The 24,315-nt window shown below is 40.7% G+C and overlaps 1 protein-coding gene across 5 annotated transcripts in view; it reads left to right on the forward strand.

Moving 5' to 3' along the window:
* The window catches only part of sytl5 (synaptotagmin-like 5), a 47,414-nt gene that overhangs the window by 2,678 nt on the left and 20,421 nt on the right, over positions 1 to 24,315 (forward strand). For all 5 annotated transcript variants that reach the window (XM_022202760.2, XM_051958622.1, XM_022202762.2 and 2 more), the window contains exons 2-4: positions 23,523 to 23,662; positions 23,748 to 23,878; positions 23,986 to 24,201. In XM_022202760.2, the coding sequence (XP_022058452.1) occupies positions 23,760 to 23,878; positions 23,986 to 24,201 (335 nt within the window). In that variant the 5' untranslated portion in view covers positions 23,523 to 23,662; positions 23,748 to 23,759. The remainder of the gene's footprint in view (positions 1 to 23,522; positions 23,663 to 23,747; positions 23,879 to 23,985; positions 24,202 to 24,315) is intronic.

Raw genomic sequence — 24,315 nt, forward strand, 5'->3', positions numbered from 1 at the left:
CTGCTAACATATTAGTGGCATTTGGTAGTGTGTTCCAGATGTGTCGGCTTTTAAAAGTTGGTGCAGATGTAGATATTTTACTGCTGTTGTTGGTGGTGGATCTTCTGGTGCTGCCGTCTTGTCTTTGGATGAATCCACAGACTGGCTGTGGTGCTGATTTATTGAGGCATTTAAAGATTATTTTGATGAAGCTTTCACAACTTGATAAATTGTATTTTTGAAAAATAAGAGAGTGATGCCATCAAATAGTTTTTTATCCGTAATTTTCAGAGCTTGATTTTCTAATGAACTTGTGTGTTTTATTGTAGATGCTTAAGCCCAAACTGTCAGACAGTAGAGATCTGGGAGATGATCATAGCGTGCACGAGGAAGAATTGTTTTTGAAATCTTGTATACGTGGAGATTAAATTCAAGTTGATGGAGATATCTGAAGTGATTTGTTGGTTTTGTATGAAACGTAGCTGCAGACGGCTAAGATGAAGACGTGGTTTCTGACTAGCTACTGTTTCTCTTTTGTTTGATGCTGGAACTCGATGCTGGCTGAGTTGAGAGATCCAGTTTAGTTCAAAGATGTACAGGTTCCCCAGTGGTTAATTGGAAGCCTCTAATCTGAAGAGGTTTTCATATGTGATCCACGTAGGGTGTATAAGTTACATTAAAGATGCAATAATTATTATTTATGTGAATAATTAAGTGCTGAATTAGATTTTTGATGGTTAATGTCAGAATCAAAATATGAAAAATTGTGTATTTTCTGGAGTCCTGCTTTGTCTGAACCACATATAAAAGAAGATCACAAAACACATCTGATGAGTTATTTTGATTAAATATGTTGCATTTTTGCTCAGTGAATGACCTAAATGACTCATTCACCATCATTGGTAACCCGATGACTAAATGATTAGAGCATGTCATTGTTTAGAGCATGAATTATTGTTTGTTAAAAATCAAGCCGCACAGCAGTCACTGCAGTTTGCCGCAGCTACTATTTATCAGATGAACATCTAAATTAGCAAATGATGCAGTTTTATGTGTAGCGGTGAGATCAGATACAGACATTAAGTGGATTTTGTTTTTATGTTACTGCGAGCTGTTTTGCAATTTGTCAATATTTTTGTAGAATTTAGTGAAATTTATGAAATATTTACAAGGCATTATTTATTTAGCAGAAATACATTTCCCTGCAAACAAATTCATTGAACTGAATATTAAAACAATCTATCTTGTCCTGCATTCCTCATATGCAATTTGGGCTCTATATGGCAAAATATTTCACATACATGAAACAACATTTTTGTCTGTTGCACAGTTTTCCAGAAAGCCTGAAAATATTTCAGTCTCTTCTTGTGTTTCCAGCTCTGTTCCTTGGAGCAGCACTGGAGGGAACCTCTTTGTCTCATCATGATAAATATATTATTTTGTATCTGTATTGTTTCCCCTCCTTGTCTTCTCACAATCAGTGAAAACACTGGAGAGAGATATGGAGGTGCACGTACAGAATAATCTTCCTCTAAAACGTGAGCCGTGTTGAATATTAGCCTGTTAATGAACGATTTGATCCAGATTATCTCTGCTGACGGTCGGAGCTTCTCTTGCTAAGCTCATGTGTGCTGCTGCTCTGAATCCCGTCTGATCCCGGTAGTCGTGTGGGGTTTCCCTCCCACCGACTCACTGATGCCGCCGCTCTTATCCACAGCTCTCCACTGCGAGCTGAAAGTCCATTTGGTATGCAGCCTATAGCTCCATGTGGCCTCAGAGATGCATCGCGTCCCCATTCAGTCATAGGGTTGGCAACGAGGCAATCAGTAGGAAACTGGTCCAGAGAAATACCCTGCAGATGTGGGAGGGGGGACACATCACGACATCACAAAGGCAGAAATGTAATTTGGAGGCAGCGCTGAGAGAAATGGCTCTGCTGAGTGATAGATTGCTGGTCACGGAGCGATGCCTCTGTCGGCCTCACTAAACCTCCAATGTGTGGACGCTTGACTCTGTGGGCTGCAGTGGGATGATGGGATCCTTCGGCCTCTACACGGTGTGGATGCACTCCGGATGCCCCCCTTTAGTTGAAGTTACATCATTATTTGATATTTCACTGCACCGAGCAGGCCAAGCAGGATGTGTCGTGTGGAAAAGTCAACACAGCACAAGTTATGCGACTGAGGTGTTCAATCAATAAATATATTTCAAGGATTAAAGGCAGCTGTAATGACATTGTTGGAACCACACCTTCTATCTGATCAGAGGGTTGTGGAATAGCAGATACAACAGCTGTAACAAGCAACTAGACGAGCCCCCAGTAGAGAGCAGAACCACGCCCATGCATGATACTCTGTATCAATTTTGATCATCCTACATATATCCCTTCCTACAACTGAGCAGGGGACCTTAGACTGATCTTCAGTGCCAAGTTTGATTATCCTGACTTCAGCACTTGCAGAGATATCTGACCGGACATAGCCACAGTTACAGAGTAGTGTGTAACTGCAGCAGTAATCCCGCTGACATACTGTCAGGCGTGGTTAATAACCTGTGGAGTCATATGATGATGATGACAAATACTGTCCGCTGCACAAACCGGTGGTGAAAAACTTGCTCATCAACAAACACTGGCTTAGCTTAGCATTAAGACTGGACAAAGGGTGGAAACAGGTAGTCAGGCTCTGTCCAAAGGTAAAAAAAGTCAGGGTTTTGTACCAGACTTGAAGATGTCAGACTAGCTTTTGCCCTGTTCTTCCTGGTCTTAATGCTAAGCCGGGCTAACTTGTTTCTCTTTTTACAGTCAGTTTAATGTCAGCCACAGTTGCTCCCTCCATTTCCAGTCTTAATTCTAGGCTATGCTATCTAAGGGCAAAACCCCTTAGCAGAGCCATTTCTCTCAGTACTGCTATGCTAGGCTAGCTGCTCCCCCTTTTTCCAATGTTAATGATAAGCTAGGCTAGCTTTTTCCTCATTATTTCAGTCTTAATGCTAAGTTAGGCTAGGCTAATTGTTTTCCTCTGTTTTCAGTGCCAGACTAGACCAACTTTATCACCCTTTTCTGATTTCAATGATACGATAGGCTAGTTGTTGTAGTAGTACTGTATTTATTCATGTTTCATTCTTCGTTCTTGTATATATTGTGCATATTATTGTTATAATAAGCTGTTTGCCTGTTTTGTCCAGTCCTAATGCCAGTCCAGACCAGCTATCATCTTCTTTTACTGTTTTAATGCTAGGCTAGGCTAGATAGTTCAGTGTGCTTTATTCAAATTGCCCACAGTTCTTGGAGTTGACATCCTGAACTTGAGGCTGTTAGTGGAGATTTATTTTCTCCATGAACTCTTATCAATCTGTGTGTGGAATGAGGTCACCTATTTTGTTGTGTCATGCTGGTGAAGCTGTAGAGTCAGGATAAAAATATGTTACTCACTGTTGTTCACAGTTTAATCACATTAATTAGCTTCAGGTGAATTTCTCGTGGACCTCGCCCATATTTGTCCAGTGTCACCGAGTTGGTTTTCAGGAACATGAGATAATTTTTCCTTACTAAGCCACAGGATTTGTTTCTCTTTTGTCTTTGTGTCTGTCGATAGTTTTCTTGTTTTACCTGCAAACTTCAAGGGCATTTAATTTATCTGAGCTCTTTAAAGTGGCTGCTAAGTCAGATGATTTATAGAAATGTGTTGCATTGAATCTATTCAGAAATGAGTTCATGTCCCGTCTATTGAACATCTAGTGTTGATATTGAAGGTTTGTTTGCACACCCTGAGGTAAAAAAAAGAAAATCTGGCAGCAAGTGTCCCAGAATAAAAATACTGTAAAATACTGTAACATTGAAAATGTTTTTAAAAAATGGTAAAAATAATATTTTAATTTCAGTAAAACTGTGTAACTTTATGGCATTATTTGAAAAAATACAGATTTTAATGTGGATATTATGTAGAGTTTGAGTTGTTAACAACTTGACGTGTCATTAATTAATTATTTATTATCCATCATTTAACCTAACTGGAAAAACTTGTAAAATAACAATAAACAGAAGTTGTTTCTCTTTTCAGTCCCTAATATAAATGATTTTGCTTTCAAATTGCTTGGAAAAAGTGTCATTATATTCATTGAAAGTTGCTTAATTGAATTGTCAAATATATGACAAACTAAAATGTGTAAAAATACAGATATTTGATGTTGCTGGGGGTTTTTTGTTAGTTTTTTTTTTACCATTTACATGTAGATTAATAGCTTTTGTCCATGATTTTACTTGAAACGAAATATACGATGATATTGGATAACTATCAGTGCAAAGAGCATGTCTAAAAAAAGTATTAGTATAGCGCAAATAGATGTATTTACAGAGAATAAAACATGTTGTGTTTATTATAATAAGGCTAATTTCTAAGCCTATATATCTTTCATAAACTTGTCTGAAATTATGGCAGGAAGGAGCTAATTGGAAGTTGTCGGAGCGTCTCCGAACTTTAACATTTTGTTTTCTCTGTGTGAGGATTCAGTAATTGTCTGTGTTTATGCTGAAGCCGCCCTTTCTGTCAAAACGTCCTGTGCTCTAAATATGAATTGTTTATTGAACGAGGTTGTTTTGGCTCTTAGCCTGGATTCTCGTCGAGCGTGTGGGATGCTGAGAGCTTTCACGTAGAGCTGAAAGTGTTTTGTTGTTCACTTTTAGATGAATGAATGTTGCAGCCGCCTGTAATCCACTCACTGACAAGATCCACGACAAATAAACTCCTGACATCTGAAAAGAGGAGAAAAACAGATCAGTGCGGGAAAAGCTTGAAGTAGATGCTAACCCTAATCCTAATCCAGCAGTGGTTTAAAACTGGAGGATTCAAGGCCCACCTGTCTGAAACAGCAGTTACACCTTTTCTGAAAGATCTTTATTCATCGATCTACTGTGGAGCCTCAGCCAGACCAGATTCTGAATGAATCTCATTGTGCATCATCTCTCTCCTTGATATTCCAGCCAAGCATTGAAACAGAAAGGACAGAGGGCTACTGTTAAAAACACTCCTAATCTGTTATCATCTGCTCAGCTTTAAGTTGTTGCATTGTGATTATTGTTCCCAGAATTCACAGGGTTTCCTATTCTCTCTGTGAAGTGCAGTACGATGTGGCAGGAATGGATGCTATGAAATATTCAGCAGTGTTGGTGAAAGGGGAGGGAGCTGCTCATAACCCGGACGTCTCTTTCTGTGTGATGAAGCAGCAGCAGCAGCAGAAGCCTCGACCGAAACTGGGTTAATAAGATCCATCTCTGTTTTATGGGTGCCAGCGCCTCTCAGATCTTTTGCATATCAGGCTGTCAAACAAAAGCGACTTTACTGTGAAGTTTCCCTGACAGGTGCTCGTTATGCACAATAATCTCAGTTTCATATGTTGCACAAAGATCTGCTTTTATTTCCAGGAACCAACAAATAGGAGAAGCAAAGATTTCAGATACCATGCACTGAAAATGTCTTGTGTTTATCCAACAAACAGACTTCTTGTGTTAAGTTGTAAACGGTGCCAGATCTGTGGAGCAGATTGTGGATTCAAATGTGGACGTTTTGGCTGCTGTTTCGGCCGAATAAACTGGTCGCTTTCACTGTACAGACATGGGAAGGGCTGATTATACTGAGGACAGAAGGAGCAAAGGTTTCCTCTCGTCTCCGTCACAGAAGCTCCTGTCCTTCATGTAATTAACGAGATTAAGAAGCAAACAAGCAGAGTTCTTGAAGGTACAGAGCCGATCATGCAGAAAGTGGATCATTATTTAGATTCGTGTCAGAGGTCTGTATTATTTTCACAAATGAAAATGGGTAAAACCTTTGAAGAATACTTTATCGACAAATATATGATTAATCCAGTCCCAAATGTGTATTAAATACTTGCTGCACAGTTCATCTACGACCCCAGGGCTGTTTGACCAACAATACAGTGAGAATTCAATAGATCTGAATGATCTCATGATCGTTGTTCATGATCGAGTCAAAATGCTCAATCTGATGGTAAAATACCTGGAAAACCGAGGGCTTTCCCATCAGCCTGCTTTGTGTTTAGCACTGATTAGCAAATGTCAGCATGAAGTCAAGTGATGACAACACGGTAAATATTATGCTGATACAGCATCAGCATTCTACAATTGTCAGTGTGAGCACCGCGGCTTAGGCCCAAATTTGTTATTCGTCCAACTATGTATTCATTCAAGTGTTTAATTGTCTGTAGTAAGAATTAGAGGCTAAATGAGGGTTCGGGTTTAGACTCGGCTAAGGAAATTGTCTGAGGATGCAATTTTGACTCGAGGGTTTGTTTTTTTACTTGAGTATGCAGCATTAAAGCAATTTTCCTCAAAGTGACTATTAACATTTTGAGAATATAACGATCACAACACTGGGAGGAAGAAAAGTTTTTTTTTTGTTTAGTTTTTCTCTCGCATAGCTGCTTGTTTTAAGGTACACTTGCATTAATGGTTCCATCTGGTGAAAATCAGTCAGTTTTTATGGTGTTATGGCACGACAAATAAAAACTCTGAACGGCACGTTTAGAACGTCCCTATAAACCAGGGTTTAGACAGTTGTGGTTAAATGAACCCTAACCCTTTGCAGTATTTTATGCTGAAAAACTAAAAGACACACCGTGGGGCTGTGTGAGATTAGTTTGCTGGAACCGATGCACAATGTGGGGCCTTTAAAGTAATTGCTAAGGACGTGGTTCAAGTGTCTTTCTCCTTGAAGTCCAGATGGACTTTTTCTTTTCCTGGCAGTCTTTTATCCCACCATGCAGTCACACCCATCAGCACAGCACAATCATCCAAAGCAGTCATCCATTTTCTGTTTCCAGCTCTGCACTTTCTCTGCTGGTTAACACCAATCAGCTCAGCCTTTTCCTGAGCCCACGCTGCCCTTTCCTCTTAATTAGCGGCTGAAACACGGCACAAACAACCCATCAATGCAAGGACAACAAGCAGCATTCAGATAAGGAGGATGCTGAACTCTGGGCATCGTCCTAGGTGAACAGAAATGATGTGGAGGAGGACTGCCGGGAAGATAATGGTAAGGATAAGGTTTTTAGAGGTTTGTTTTTCCTATTTTCTGCTCCAATGAGTCTGGCAGGGAACTGTAGAGGCCTGCAGGCTTGATAGGTCATTACTGAGGACGGCTCCGCTGAGAGCTGCATGTGGTCAGTGTATAATAGTATGTGACATGTGCTACGTGGCTGTCAGGGCAGCAGCTTAAATGACTGGACAGGAATTGTCCAGGAGGCTTGTGTGCTAAAACTCTGAAAGGCAGCCATTTAGAAAATGTACTTAATAACAGCAGATGTATTGTATTGTATGTATTGTACTCACAGCATCAGATATAAATGTACTAATTGCAGTGAAGGGTCTCCTGGAGTATGTTTATCATCCAGGACTCCCTCCAGTGAAAATCAAATCGTTTATCTGTTTCCTACATGCTAGAAGACAAATCATAAGTGAGATAAGCTGTCTGCACCGTGACTGAGCACTTCCATGTAGAAAAGTCTCAGAAACCAGAGATCAGGACAATCAGGCGATCTATTACTTAATCTGTTACTTCAAATTGCAGCGACGGACTTTCCATAAAATTATATTTCTTCAGAATCGGTCCTTATTTTGAGCATGTATGGCTCAATTAGTCCAATATTACAACTTTTAGCAAGTTTTACCGTGTTTGAGAGTCAAAAGTGAGCTGGTGTGCTTGAGTTGGAGGTGGGTGGAAATAGAGGCAGGGACCAGTTAGCTCATAGAGGGATAATGTTCTTGGAAATGTTTTTAATTCTGTCCTTTAGGGGTTAGATAAGGGACCAGAGAAAAACTTTGTGTTTTTCCTGATTATATTGTTTGTACAGTCATGTTGCTTTTATCTTGTAAGGTTTTGCTAAATTAAATGTTGAAATGTTGTTTGGAACATTTTTGACAAACATTTTCCAAGATAATTTTAGAAACTAAATTTCCACTTGACCTGCTTTCGGCACATTGAAATATGTTTAAACAACAATATCTCTGATATGAATAATAGCTAAAGATAGATAAACGATTGACATTTTCACTGTTATTTCTCAACAGCCCACTGAGTCTGAACAAGTCGATCAAATCGTCTCTAATTATGGGTGATTTGAAGCATGAAAAAAGTTTCCGCCGTTATGAAAACTCTCATCTTTGAGCACACATTACCAAAAAAATTGTTCATGCAGAAGTTCTTTTCCTCTGTTGTTCCCAAATGGTGGAACAATCTACCAAACTCTGTGCGTTCTGCTGAGTCCCTTTCTACTTTTAAGAGACAATTGAAGACTCAATTGTTCCGAGAACACCTAGGCACTTAATCTGACTCCACCTTAGGGGTAGAATAAGTCAGGTGGTCCAAAACCCAGCACTTATTTAGCGCTGACAAAGATTAAAAAAAAAAAAAAGGGGGGGTGGGGGGTGGGGGGGTGGTTGACAATTCTTCTGCAACTTGAAGGCAACACCTTTGACCAATCGCACTTGAAGCACTTTTTGCACTTACTACAGGTTTTTCCTGATGTCTGAATTCTTGCTTGTGTTGTACGTCGCTTTGGACAAAAGCGTCTGCTAAATGAAACTGTAGAATTGTAGAAGTCAACAAGAGATACTTTCTGAGCCTTGTGCACATCGCAGTATTACATGGCAAAATGTGATTTTATTAAATAGATTATTATTTAAATTATTAATAAAATAGGCATTGAGATGATGTAAAAAAAAAAACCAAACAATTCCTGAAATATTTCCATCCAAATATAGCCACAGATGTCAGTGCATCAAAAAATGTGCTGAAAATGGGTCAACGGGCAATTTTTTAAAGAAGTTCATTTTTGGAAATTGTTCAAAAACATTTCATCATTTCAGATCATGTTTTATTTTTCAGTCCCTCCAGGAATTCGCGATGTTGCAATCGCGCGAATTCACGTGAAATCAACCAATCTCCGTGAATTTTGCGCGGCCTTGCAATTTTGTCCAATCACCGCAACTTTCCTGCAATTTTGGCCCGAAGTACTCATGATAGAGTGATACACGTTACTCGCAAGAACACGGCTCGATGTCCAGGCAGCAGGTCAGAGAGTCAGAGGAGTGTTGTCTTGGAAAATAGGGCAGCGACTTACCGGAGAAAAGTTATTAGCTTAAGATAAATAGATAGATTTTACAAGTTAAATAGACATTCGCAAATTATTGATTTCCAGCTAACATTACGTAACATATGAGGTCCAGGAGCAAAAATGACATTAACCAGGTAAGATAAATATTAGTGGAAGGACACAATTAAAAAATAAATCTATCTAATTAGAGGCTTTGTAATTAATTAATCACGACTGATTAACAAGGGCATAGAGGTAAAAAAAAAAAAAAAAAAAAAAAAAGCGATATATGCAGTGTTGTCTTCATTTTAAATGCCAAAAGGATTTTGCGGCTCCCGGTGTTTTCTTTTCTGTGGGAAATGTCGAAATGGCTCTTTGAGTGTTAAAGGTTGCCGATCCCTGCTCTAGGCCAAAGAGGAGGTTTATGGATGTGGTTAAAGAGGACATGAAGGTAGTTGGTGTGAGAGAAGAGGATGCAGCAGACAGGGTTAGATGGAGGCAATTGATTCACTGTGACGATACTGAAGGGAAAAGCCGAAAGGAAAAGAAGAAGAAGGCAAGGGGGTGACTCTGTATGCATTCTTCACGTTTGCATACATCAGGTCTAAAGTCCTCTTAATTAGACTTCGGCAGTGATACGGCTTAAAGTTTGGATCCACGGATTTGTTAAGGATTTCCCATTGAGGTAGCGACACAGCGTCTGATAGCGGCACGGTAACCATGGCAACAGGTGAACGCTACCTCAGCAGCCTGCTGACGATCACATCATTGTGATCCTACAACAAATCTACCACTGTGGACGTATCGGAAATGACACAAGGAACAACTGATTAAATTGTGGGGGTGTTTCTGAGTCCCATTAATTCCCGTCGCCAACTACATATTTAGGCCACACGATTCGGTACGTACACATGCAGAAGGAGGACTGCGCTCTCTCAGTGCTGTTCTTGTTAGTTGACGTGACAAGCCGTGAGCGTGTGGATATGAACATATGATGTGAAATTAACTTTTTAAGCCACTGACAGATCTGTCCGAATATGATTCATTCCATAGTAAATTATCATTTTGTGCCGCAAATCTACCAACCACGTCATGTTAAACCAGTATCTGGCTGCTGCTAATGTCCCACCGTGGTGTGTCAGCTTTTGTGGAAATGGGTTGAACGCAAAATAATTAATTTTGGAATAAATATTGTCAACTACAGTGTTGAAACATGTTCTACAAGCTGGAAAAAATGCAGCTTTTTAGCAGTTGTCACTGTCTCCCGCAATTTCATCACAATAAATAAGCTTAAAACATCGCAACTTTTATCGCAATTTTTTAGAAAAGCTGCCGCGAATTCAGGCATTTTCGGCCACAACAATCGCGAAAAACGCCTGCGAAATCCTGGAGGGACTGATTTATTTATTTTTTGACCCAGCCGCAATAAAGCTCATCTTATGTTTTCTATGTAGCTGGAAACTAAAGGTGTCAAAAACAATGGAGTGGACTCCAAGTTTCCCTCTAAACCGAACTCCTCTTCAAAGTCCTCATGTAAAGTTTATGTTCGTCTTTGTTCCATTTGCTTCAAACAAAGTTCTTGTCAAGTTACAGAGCAGCTTCTGAATCCTCCTTTCACTCGCACTTTTCCAATGTCGGAATCGACTGTGCTGCAGATATCAGAATGATTGAAACAAGCCAGTTTGTACAACTTGTTGTTCAACTATGTCTGAAAGCAAAAATGTTTATTTTTGTTTCAAGTAGCCAAAGAGGAGACGTAATAATCACTTAAACGGGTCCAGAGCGCGCATTTTAGGCTGAGATGAAAAGAGAGCTGGGACCCAGACGTCAGCCGGTGGTTCCTGTCGGTTCACAAACGCTCGTTACTTGGACTGTGGGGGAACGATGAGTCAGAGTGACAACTGTCCAAACAGAAATGTCAAATAGATGCATGAAATTTAGTGCCGATGTGTGCCACTGGATGCAGCTTTTTGAGATACGGTGTCCAGAACTGGTGACAGCTGTGATTTTTACCACAAAATTTCCTCAAAGCAATCGCCGCCTGAATCAAAATCACCTGCAAAGCTGCAGCAAAACAGGCTTATGTGGGTTATTTATTGGTGTGAGTTCAGGGTTAGCCCTGAGGAGAAGCGTCTTGGATTAATGAAGTTAGAATAAAGGAAGTATAAAGCTTCTAGAGCTGCTTTCATAGAGAGGAAGAGATGCAGTGTTCATGCATATAACTGCTGACATTCAGACATTTCCCTGAAGATCTTCGTCATATTGGACTCAGCTGTTTATAGGGTTATGAGGAAAAATTCAAACCACACATGTCCCCTGACAGGTTAACTAGGGTTGGGTGGACAGATAATCATATGGTGGGGATTTTAGGCTGTTATTTTGAAGAATTTGCACAAATTGTCAGATGCAGTTACTTCACTTCCACCTTTGGAAACGCTTTCTGGAACTGGGTGAAAGAGTTCAGAGGAAGCTAAAGGCAGCTTGAAGTCAGACGATTTTCTGAAACAATCATTTTCACGAAGACTATAAACGTTTTTCGTTTCATTTTTACGAAGACAGTAAACCTTCATGTCTAGATTTAAACCTCTCTCAAGTTCTTTTTTTAGCCTCTTCTGTCATATTCTGTTTGCACAAATTCCTATGAATGCCTTTGAGGAGAGACTGTCAGAAAGTGTGTGATGTTTTCCCTTTCTGGCCGATTATCTCTCCTGTCTCCAGGCTTTCCTCCGAATGCCCCACTGGAAGCAACACTTTTGTCCTCAGATGGGAATTATTTTGTTTCCAGTCCTTCTCTCCTCATCATCCCCAGTCCAAGTAGGCACAGTTGTAGACAGCCAATTAAGGAATCAGATCACAAAGATTGACTTTGGTTCCTGTGTCAGTTTCCTCCCAGTGGACTTATAATCAGAGACAAAAGGCCAAATCTAGTGAGGAACAGAGCGCTAGTCGCTGTTCTGCAAAGACGGAGTAGAGTTATTCATGTCTGTGTCAAACCGACCCTAACCCTGACCCTAACCAAGTAATTAAAGTTACAAATTGGATTCTGATTGACAAACACACTACAGGCTGCAGAGTTATTGATGTGCAGAAAAGAGAGCTGGGTCCCAGCTCAACGATGGCAGGTCCTCGCTGATTGACAGGAAGCGTGCATCTGACAGGGGCATTAGTGCACTGCAGCAGGGCAGATATTGTGTGTGTGTGTGTGTGTGTGTGTGTGTGTGTGTGTGTTAATGGTCCAGGTGTGTGTGTGTGTGTGTGTGTGTGTGTGTGTGTGTGTGTGTGTGTGTGTGTGTGTGTGTGTGTGTGTGTGTGTGTGTGTGTGTGTGTGTGTGTGTGTGTGTGTGTGTGTGTGTGTGTGTGTGTGTGTGTGTGTCAAAAAGGAACAAAGCAGGAGATTGAAAATGAGAGTCAGTCAGAGAACTAAATGAAAGGCAGGGATGGTTTGCATCATTGAATGTTTCTTCCTCACACCAACAAACCTCCTCCGGATCTCATCTAGAGCTGACAGGGAGGATGACGGGTGTCTATTGATTTCACACAGGTCCACTTCCGACCCTCAGGAAGTGGATTACATGCAGAGAGATACCCGGCTGAGGTAGCAGGATTAATCTTATTTCCTTCATTTCTTTTAAGTTGAGATAAGCTGCAAAGCATTCTGGGATGTTTGTCAAAATCTGCACTGCATGAAGCCTGAGAAAGACATTTGGTAACTGCTTTACAAAGAAAGTTCTCAAGCTGCAGGTAAAATGACTCTGGAGTGATTTGCACTGATTGCATTGATCTCTTCTGTTAGGGTTAGGGCTAACCCTAAGTTCTATTCTGCAGGCTTTTTATGTTGTTTCCACCTCATTTCCATGTATTGTTGATGCATTCTATTATGCATTAGTGACATAAATCCATAATGCATCAACAACGTTAATGCCTAATGCCCGTATTTAGCTGGATTTATTTCAGTTTCTTAAAATGATGTCCAAGCAATCAGAAAATTAATAATACTGAATCAGTGCAGACAGAATACGACAATAAATCTACAGAAAACATAAAAATATGTGTCAATTATGTCATATCCTGTGACGAAGAACGCTAGTCGCTGAAAATAATCATCCAAAGAGCCTTTGTTAAGAGACTTAAACTTTACTCTTCCTTCCTTCCACCAAAATGTAATTGTTCATTTGTAATTATGACTCAGATATTGGTTTAGAAGTCAGAAATGTGCTGTTCCAGCATATGTTTGGATGTAAGGTGGTGGTTCAAGAAGTGAAGATTTGTGACTGTAGCTGGATGCAGCCCAGAAAATACAGAGATGTTCTACGACAGCATATGTTCTGTTCAGTCAGGATCGCTCTTCCCACTTTAACTTTCTGGCAGAAACATTTTGTAGCCGGATGTGAGGAAATAAATGTGAGCAGTTTTCAGGATGAAACAGAAAAAAGAGACGATGTGAGGGAAGGCTTAGGGGGAGTGTTTTTTTTTTTGTACAGTGTTCTGGTAGCAGCTGTTTATCAAAACTTTCATATTGTCACTTTAAAGGTTCTATACATAATAAATAATATGTGTAATCTGACATTAGTTCATTGCTTTAAATGTACTTTTTATTGAGCTTCAGCACGTGAACACAGTGGAATATTTAGCTGTTTCCAGATACATCATTTATAACACCTTAATTTTCCTGCATCTTTATGTCTGAATAAACCGCCATCTTTCATTTACGTTCATTGTCTCATTCACTATTATCAGTTTATATAAGTCACATGTTATTGACACTAACCCTACAGACTTATTATATAATAACTATGAGATAGTATTGGACGAATGGACTTCACCCTTAGGGGATCATTTGGATATCACAGTTGTAAAATCTTTTAACATGATGATTCATCATTCATGCTCTCCAATAAAATCCACAGCAGGACTGCAGACAGCGAAAAAAACTGTTCATGTCTCCTCGGAGAACTCGCGTGAAGTTCAGAGAGGTTAGGGTTAACAGAAACAGCTGCTGCTCTGGAGCTTTCTGTCATTTCTTATCATCTTCAGCAGATGGAGTTTTCCCAGTTATGATCACTGAGAAATAACATCTTCCTACTTTAAGTTATTGTTAAGTCTTCATTTCTTGAAGACCACATCAAATGATGGACATTCATGTTGGCAAGAAAATAATCATGCAACTAACAGATTTTTTCATTAGCAATTATTGTGTAAAATTAATGAATGCATTAACTACTATTTACTGCATCTTGTTTTGTCCGCAACCCAAAATATTCAGTTTTCATACTCCAGACACCAAAAAATATTCAAATTTAAAAAGCCGAAATCAGAAAATTTCTGCTTTTTTGGTAAAAATTACTCAAAACAATGAACTGATTATCAGAATAATCAGTGATTAATAGCTGACAGGTAATTGATGGACCAATCGTTGTAACATCTGTATGATAGGAGTCAGTTGTGATATCATACAGAACATCGCTGTTTTCTTATCAGTTGTATTACTTCATACACTCTTGGCATAGATTTGCTTTTTTGTAAACTGTCCAAACTGACATTATGATTTCAGTCAGCTAGTTTTGTCTTAAATGGCTGTATTAGTAATAGTAAATCGATACTAACCTTTTAAAGGGGATGTTCATGTTTCTCTCACTTGCTGCTTTGTGACTTAGCCATGCTGTGGGTGTACACTCAATCAAATGTTGTGTTATTTCCTACTTATTGCTCAACTAACCAAATTACATCTGTAAAATGTTCCAGTTGGACCAATAAAGTCCACAGAATTCCAGTTAGCAGCTTATCACATCTTCAAACGTTTCACCATCACAGATTTCATTTACTTAAATTACATTTTCTGCAAAACCCAAAGCGACAAACACCTTGAGAAAACAGATGTTTGTAGTTTTAAACACATCAGCACTGATGAGCAGAACAATGTACCCGGAGGGGAGAATAAACATGATAAAGAATACATGAAAACGGTGAGATCAGTGAGACAATTATTTCAGACTTCCTAACATTTTCTGTGTAGACTGGTTTCCTCTGAAGATATAAATCTTTAAAAATCATTCACAACCACAGAGGTTCACTTTTTGTCAAGAGACCAATACAAAGATCTGTGCTTTCATAAAACATAACACTGAGTAAACAGACTTTTTTCTGCCACTAATTAGTTTGAGTTCTGAGTATCTAATCAAGTATTTGCAGCAGCAGGACGCTCTAAGTGAAGATAAACCAAAGCAAACGAAAGGACATCGCCACAGCAAACTCGTCACAGTGCAGCTGATTGATTTCTAGTTTTTTTCTTTCACACAACAGTGGAGCTCTGTAGTACAGTAAGCAGTAAACAGTAAGCTGCATTATCTCTGGCTACACTTGTTGGGGAGGATCAGTTCTTTGTTGGTTTTTGGTCTTCAAAGGGGATTTGGTGACAAAAAAACATATATATATATATATAATAGATTTATCCTCCAAAGTGTGCTTGGAGTTTGCTTTGTCTGTTTGCTGAGTGATTCTATCCAAAGCCTAACCCTAATCATAACCCTGTGATCTTGAATATCATAAGAATAAGTGCAGCTGCCTGAACTAAACCCTTCACCTTAAGATGACCTGGACGACTGAGATCCTTCACAGACAATAGTGTCCGAAGAAAAAAAAAAGTCCAAAATGTAAACTGTAGACTAAAAACAAGAAACAGATTAACAGAAAATGAAAGTAAAGAGATGTATTGCACCAGAAATCTTGCACTCCAACAGTAAACTGATAGTTTTAGTTGTGATGATCATGTATCTGTCCTGCAGATGGGGGAGTTAACTGTACAGTCTAATAAAGGACCTCCTGTGGCGTTCTGTGGTTTTGGACGAGTCCCCTGCCACCCCTGTTTCCTGAAGTCCACCACCACCACTAGCTGCAGTAGAGCTGTCCTACCTTGGTTAGGTAGGAGAGTTTATCAGTTTATTACAGTTTATCATCTGACTGCCCAGTCAGAAGACTGATCAGTCAGAGTGAAGCTGCTTGCTTGTTCTCTGACTTTGAAGCGCTTCTGTCCTGCTGCTGAATGCCAATTAGTAAATATATTTTATGTTTCTCCTGTCTCAGCCGTGTCTGTTTGGCTTCTTCTGCCAACCAGCTGCTCTCAGCTCACCTGTGGTCTTTAATTGGCAGATTGATTCTGTCGTCTGGAAGCTCGACCACCTGCAGAAAACTGCAGAGTTACAAACCCCAGGAGCAGAGCTTTTTGTGTGGCTTTGTAGGACAGATATCGCTGATATTGCTCAGACTCGCTGACATCCGTGTCATGCTTGAACAGCAGGAATTGTGAATGGTGGGAAAGATGAAAACCTGCACTGTGCTGAGAAAGCGATGAGTCACTGCTCTCCTCTGAGCAGGGTTATTAGCGCAGACTGCAGTAAGTGTGTTTCCTCCACGACGAAGCTAAACTTTTACTGCCTCCTCACTCCTGTTTACTGAAGGCAGAGCGAGCGGCGGCAGGAATGTGTCGTTTGTGTACTCAGGGAGGGATATGCTCACAGCACCACTGCAATATGATCAGATCAATATTAGTTTTGCTTTATTGATGTTGTTGACCGAGAGTTGGACATGTAGGCCTAGCACGTCACGAGAATCATGTGGCACAGGATGACAGAAATGCGTTTGTTGTTCTAATCTGTACGTTTTACTTTCTGCTTTGTGTTTTAATTGTCCGACATAGTCGAGTAAAACAACCCTGAATTAAATCCTGCCATCACAAATTTGCAATGTTTTGTGATTCACATGCATATTGATGAGTCGTACTACATATTAGAAACAGCTCTCACTAACAGCTCTCATCTCAGAGCTGTGTACGTATTAGATTTGAGCTACGTGCTCCTAATGAGTCGGTCAAGTCCGTCTGCATCTGCAGATCCAGCAGTTCTGGCGTCAGTTCATGCAGGGCTAGAAATGCTTCCCACTTAATACTGCAGTCTCAGAATTAGTTCACACAGAGGTTACTGTGAGTAATCTCTGTGGGAGAATTACAGATGTTTTGCCATCAAAGTTGTCACAAACATTTGTCGTCTCCAGAGGGTGTTCTCTGCTATTAATGATGAATCCTTGATTTTTTTTTTCCGCTTTTGCCACCAGCAGGTCAAAGATGACATATCAGCTGTGAAATATCTCAACACGCTGTCCGTGTAGATTGTCAGTTTTCCAGGTCGTTATAATCCAGCCGGAACTCTTTAAGGTTCTTGAGGATGTTTCACCTCCCTTCTAAGAGAATTGTGGGTCTCCAGTTCAGACCCACAATTCTATGTAGGATGGCAGGAATGGAATGAGAACGACAAGAACTACAAAATCCGACCGGATGTAATAGAACATGCTGGTATTTCGGCCATCCTGAATTTGACATAGGGCTTACTAAATCTGTTTCTGGCACAATACACAGAGATGGAAAAAAGTTTTCGGACACCCTTAAAGTTTTTCACATATCGTGAAATACTTGTGGAAAAATCTTCTTTGTGTTTCTGAAGGTGCGGCTGCATTAGACAGACAAGAACAAATAAATTTTTTTGTTTATTGTTTACAATGAAAACTAACAAAACTAAATTCTACCAACATGATCCAACACTCAAAATGTCTTATTTTTATGGAACCAATCTATTTAAAGCTTCTAATGTCTTCTAATGGCTTTAATAACTTTTTTGTTGGTATTGTGGTTGTGATTGGACGAGAAGAAGTTACACCTAAGAGTGTAGGTCTTCAGGTGTAACTTCATGCAAATGTTTGAGATGTCTGAAACTTTTTTCCACTGCTGTCTATCCTGGAAGCAGGGATATTGGAATGCACACTTTGTATCGCCACTAAAAATCACAGATTTTGGTGATCCCAGACTTTTTTCTTCTTCTGTGAGGAAGGAGAGGAGAGTCTGGGGAAAGTCAACAGCTATTCTGTCTATGTGTCGTCAGGCCAATATTTGTCCCTCTAAACTTCTCACAGGGTTTAATTTCAGTAAGCATTCAAATGATGAAATATCTCAACAAAAATCAAAGTTTAGAGAAAAAGTCAAGGGGTTTAAAACATATTTGTGACAGTCACAGAAACAGGGAAAATATGTTTTATCTTAACTAACCCTAACATTCAGATATATCCATTGTCCTGTAAATAAAACTAACTGTCCTGTAAATAAAATTTAAACTAGCTCCAGCTTCCCTATTAATAATCTAATTATGTCATACATAATAATATATCAGCCAAAGGAGCTATAACAGGATGTTTACGTCAGGCAGGGCAAACTACGGCCCGTTGGTGTTTTCAATCCGGCCCGCGAAATAATTTTAAATCAATAAATAACTTTGGCCTTCCCCTGCAGTACCTGACGTTTATGTTGTCCCCACTAGATGGCGCGCTCCAGACACAAGTGACCTTTGTTGGTTTATTTTCTCTTCTTCTACGTTGCAGCTGCATTGTTGAGGCCTACCGTAACAAAGAAAAGAAAAGTCGGACAGTGAGTGTCGAGTCTTTCAGGAGCAGACTACTAAGTATTTTTTTACTGAAGTCCGTTCAAAGGCTGTATGTCTTATTTGCAATGAACGTTGTGGTTTTTAAAGAATACAATAGAAGAATACAATATCAGCCGGCACATTTCTACGAAGCAAGCTAACTATGCTAGCAACCAGTCAGCGCCAGAACGGACAGCTACAGCTCAGAGGCTGGCAGCCAGTTTACAGACTCAGGAAAATACATTTTTTCTGCAAACTACGATTCAAGAGTCAAGTACGAAGGCAAGTTATTTGCTAGCATTCAAAATAGCAAATGCTAGCAAGAGGAGTTTTTGAAAGAATGTACGGTAGAGACAGCAGGTCTCCCGAGTCCAGAGAGTTGTAGTAATCGATGAAGACTTGGCCAGCTCACTGAACGAAAAAGCGAAGTCCTTCAAGCTATATTCATTAGCACTGGACGAAAGTAATGACATAAAAGACACTGCTCAGCTTTTAATTTAGAGGGATTAATGAACATTTTGACCATGGAGTCCATGAAGGGGAAAACACTTGTAGGACAGGGTGTCTGGGGTCATCCAGAGGATGAAGCTGCCGTGGTGGAAATTCGTTAATGCCACCACGGATGGATCACCAAACTCGACAGGAAAAACCGTCGCGCTGCTGAAAAGAATCCAGGATAAGGTGAAGCCCTGAGCTGGATGTTATTTTCCTACACTGCATAATCCATCAGGAAGCGCTCTGTAAGTCTGTTTTGCATCTTGATCATGTCGTGAAGCCAGTCGTAAAACTCCTTAACTTTATACCAGCGAGAGGGCTTCAGCTTCGTCAGTTCATCAAGTTTCTTGAAGAAATTTTGACACCAGACTTTAATGCACTGGCAAAAAAGGGTGACCAACAACACTGTTCCCACTGAAACTGAATGTGAGTATTCTTTACTCTGTCAGTATAGAGTTCGGGAATGGACGTCATACCACGATGGATTATGGGATGCTACCGCCATGTTTGTGGCCTGCAATAGTAAACAACCGAATAGCATCATCTGGTGGAGTAGATCGTTTTCGCTAAAAAAAGGACCAAAACAGAGGCAAATGTGCTATTATCTTCCGGGAAAACTGAACAACAAAGTGAAGCAAAGATATATGGAGAAAATGGGATTAATTGATGGGATAGATCCATACGAGCACAAAAGCTGGTCCAGTGACAACCAAACGAGAGGGACTGACAGAGAGGATCCTTAGCCCACTGTAGTAGCATAGTGGGCTAAGGATATCACGATTGACAGGCAGAAACAAGAATAGAAAGGCAACTCACCCTTATGGAAATGCCTGGAACAAACGAACATCCTCTTGGGAATATTGTCGAAAGAGATTAACTTTAGTTTAATGGCAGCAATCCAAGCCATTCAGCGTCTTTTTGTCATTTCAGAGATGTCGCTTCCCTGATGTCTTTTCCAAGCAGGAAAACTGAAATATTTTAGTCCGTTGGACAATTTTCTCCCAGACCAGTGGTGAGACTTACTGTCGCAACCCACCACACAACATCTGCGCCCCATTGTTGCTGATGACCAGAAGGGTTAGGGTTAAGAACATGTAAAACTGTGTAAGTTTTAATGAGGCCGCTAGTGAGCGGGCCACAAATCCCAAGATGCTTTGTGACGTGGTGTCACAATCCCAAACTCTATTGTCTTTAACGTCTACCTGGTCTGTGTGCAGGTGTTATATGTGAGCAAGTTTTAAAGTTAATTTTATCTACTGTTTACTGTTTTTAATGTGACTATGCTGCTTCCCTCTTGGCCAGGTCTCCCTTGTAAAGGACATCTGTGATCTCAATTGGACTAACCTGGTTAAATAAACGCTAAATAAATAAATAAAAAACCATGTAATTCATATTAGTTTGCACATTCACCAACCACCTGATGCTGGTCTGGCCCATCTGTCGAATTTGAAAAGTCGATGAGGCCCCTGAGCCAAAAAGTTTGCCCACCTCTGGTTTACGTTATTACTTTAACTGCATTTTGCTGCTAATACGTCTGAATGCTTACTGAAATTGAAGGCTGTAATGGACTAACCCTAACCACTGAGTGTTTGTTTTCAGAGTGACTGCCCATTGCATCAGTCTTGTGCAAAAGAAGTCACTGTAACCGAATAACTATGAAAGGCACATCTGTATTCATCGGCGAACACACAAAGGCATCTTTATATTTCCTCTATTAAATCCTCACTTACAGCTGCACTGTAGCCAAAGAGGAAAGATCTCTTCTTTGGCTACAGTGCAGCTGTAGTTCAGCTTCAGATGCTAGAATCACTCATGTCACGATATGCTTTATAATGTGCAGCTGCGATGTCGTCTGCCGGTTCATTTGTGCTAATTCATGTAAAGTGAAGGGAAGAGGCGAGAGAAGAAAGGACGGGGATGAAAGAGACGGGAATGAATAAGGGCTGCAGGAGGCTGATGTGAGTTTTTGCACATCTGGCAGAGTCTTGTCCCTGTGCTCGGCACCTTGTATCAGCCTCGTCTCTGATCTTCATGGCTCGGTCTATTGACAGTGTGGTGGAAAACTGTTCATCCTCAGCAGTTTATCTCATCAGGCGCTGCGGCTCGATGGAGAATATTGCCAATGTGTGTGTTCATTCACAGCACTGAAAGCATAATGTCTCAGAGAGATGATGTCACAGTACAGGAAGGAGTGACATTTGCTTTACCTTGTTCTCTGTGGACCGTTTTTCACGATCAGCTCCGATGATACGACCATCAATCGAAGGGTCCGACCCCCAACTCTTCCTCCTCCTGTCCACATGCCATAGTTCTGGAGCAGAACTCTAAACTGTAGGGATTGATGTTTGCCATGCCAACTATCTTCATCTGTCTGTGTTTTTCATACACTTCAGGAAGACGAAAAAGGATACAGGAAGATTAGTTGCAGCCATAATCAGGAGGTAAAGAATGAGTCACAATACCACTAATCAGAGCTGCATGTCCTAAAATGACACCACAGACGGTGAACAATCTAGCTCTGAGAAACAGGGAAGTGCTTTAGACTTGACACAGGGGAAACTAGAAAAGCACTCAGAGAGCACAGACCTCCGCCAAGGATATTGACATTCCCACAGAGAGGAAAACAGGAAACCTGTGCAATAAAGGATCATGAGCTGGAATTGAACCTGCATCTCAGAATCACCTTCTTAACCAGTTGAACTATCTGGACACCTTGCTCCAATTTGTTGGACGACATACTAACCTATGATGTTTTTGTCCTATTTTGGACCACATACTAAAACATACTAAAAAATTCAAAGTGATCCAGAATCCCGGATCCTTTCCGGATTGCCATCAAAATTAAATCAGGTCTTCCTCTTACCATAGTCTACATCTCCTCAAAATTTCATCTGAATCTGAGCAGGCGTTTTTGACTTATCTTGCTAACAGACAGACAGACAGACATACAAACGCCGGGTGTCACATAACCTCCTTGGCGGAGGTAATAATCAGTGGAAAGTTCAGTGGAGGCATGCCCTTTGATCAGATGAAACCAAGAAAAACTCGTTTGACTCGGGTGTTGTCCAGAATGTCTGATGTAAACCTGACCAAGACTAACTACCACAGTAGATGATAGTCCTGACAGTGAAGCGTGGAGGTGGGAGTGGGATGATATGAGGCTGCATTCGAGCAAAGGATGTGGGGAAGATGATATTTGACATTAATGGGCTGGCACTAGCCCTACTAAGCAGCTAGTTTGTGCTTTTATAAAAGAGAAAATACCCTACTGTTCAAGTTGAAAGTAATGCAACTACTGTAGTTTGATGCAGGTTGAATAATTTGACATTTAAGCAGTCAAGCACAAAAACACAAGTTTGGATTGATGAAAAGATGGATTTATTTTCCAAAAACATTAGCAGCAACTGACTAAAGGTAATGAAATCAGAGTTATAGGGTAGAGGTCAACCAAATAACAAAACCCTGTCCATAAGATGGACAGGGTTAGGGTTAGGCGGTCAAAAACTCGACACCAACTCGGCTAACAGACCTGCTGGAGTGACTGTGGGGCCACAGATATCTGGTTGATCAGACCACGTTTAACACACAGGGGGAATCTACAGTTTGTGTGTTAAACCCTGATCCCCCCATGATGTCAGAGCTCTTGGTCCGAGAGGGATTTCAGCATGAAGCCTTGCTCCTCCCTCAGCTCCATCTTTCCTCCAAGCAGGTAAACCAGGTAACTCAAAGAAAGGAGAAATTAATACAAACAAACAGCAAAATGACAAACAATGTAAACTACATGTGTGTGCTCCATCCAGAAAACAGTGTGTTGTCAGTGTGCTTATAAACCAATTTTAAACGAAACAAGTTGTGTTGTTAGAAGTCGACTGCATCGGACTGACTGCATCTCCCAGTTACTGAACGTGTGGCGATGGCATTTGAGAGTGTGTAAACCCTCGCCCTTCACAATATGATTTGTTTTTATGGTAGATCTTTAGGTGCTATGCTGTGTTCATCTCTAATTGAATAAATTGCAGATTGTTCCTGGTGCTAGATTAGATAAATTTATGAATATAAATTGAATGGGTTAGAAAAAAAAGCTAGTCTAAAAGCTAGACAGATTTGAACCTTATGTAGTGTTGGGTCCCAGCATTACCGTCCTCACGGTACGCTGAAAGTCGTTCAGCGTACTGTAACTCTCTGTAGGCAGCTGCTGGTATGTAGCCGTGAGCTTTGCTAAAATGTGGGTGTTGTTCTCTGAATGTCAGCCTCAGAGCCTAATTGGGAGGTTGTTGAGGCACTGTGGAGCTGTCAAATGCTCTCCAACTACTTGTGCTTGATACTGAAAGTCATTGTCTTATGATTTTAGCTGGCCATAGGGCAGGTCACATTAACGGGGATGAGCCACGACTTCTACCTGAAACCCTACCATTCTTTTATTAATGTCAGATGTGTGTTGTGTTTTGGGTTTTTTTGTGTCTGTTTGACCTCGTCTAGGGTTCCTGAGAGCTTCTTGTTGGCTTCCCCAAGAAACAGAAGATTATAAGAGGAATCATTGGAGAACGCTGGGAGATAGTTCCAGCTATGCCAACGCTAAAAGGACAACCGCCCAAACATTAGGAGAGTTTTACAGAAACGTGAGTACTTTGTATCCTGATGTAGTTCTTGTCGTCGCGCTTCATTCAACATATTTGCTTGGCTAATTTCAATGGCTGTGTGTAGATTGAGAGCACCATGGAGCAAGTCGGGGAGGATCTTAACCTCTCCTTTCTGTTGGAAAATGAAAGAGAAATAATCCTGAAGGTGCTGCAGAAAGATGAGAAGCTGAGGAAGCGAGAGGAGAAAAGGATACGGTGAGAACTTCAGCATCGGCAGCGTTTAATCTCACGTTCACCTCATTCCCTTTGTGTGACGCCTGCAGGGACTAGATGTGTTCATCTCATGTGTCTTTTTCCCGAAGGAAGCTGAAAAATGAGCTCCTGGACATCAGACGAAAAGGTTCCCGTCGGCAGCAGGATCTGGGGGAGCGACAGTGCGCTCGCTGCCTCAAGACTTTGGGGCTGATCTTCGATCGTGGAGATCTGTGCGAGGAGTGCCGCCTGCGAGTCTGCAACGAGTGCCGAGTTACGCATCCCAAATCACGGCAGTGGAGGTGCAACGTTTGTGCCAAGATCTCGTAAGTGTGACGCCTGCAGGGACCAGAGCAGTGTTTGGAGGAGGAATGGATTTAGTATAATTTAGTGGATTAGTGGCACCACATATATCTGTGTTTGTCTGTGAGGGCCGAGAC

This window comes from Acanthochromis polyacanthus, chromosome 14, assembly GCF_021347895.1.
Source record: "Acanthochromis polyacanthus isolate Apoly-LR-REF ecotype Palm Island chromosome 14, KAUST_Apoly_ChrSc, whole genome shotgun sequence".
Classification (NCBI taxonomy): domain Eukaryota; kingdom Metazoa; phylum Chordata; class Actinopteri; family Pomacentridae; genus Acanthochromis; species Acanthochromis polyacanthus.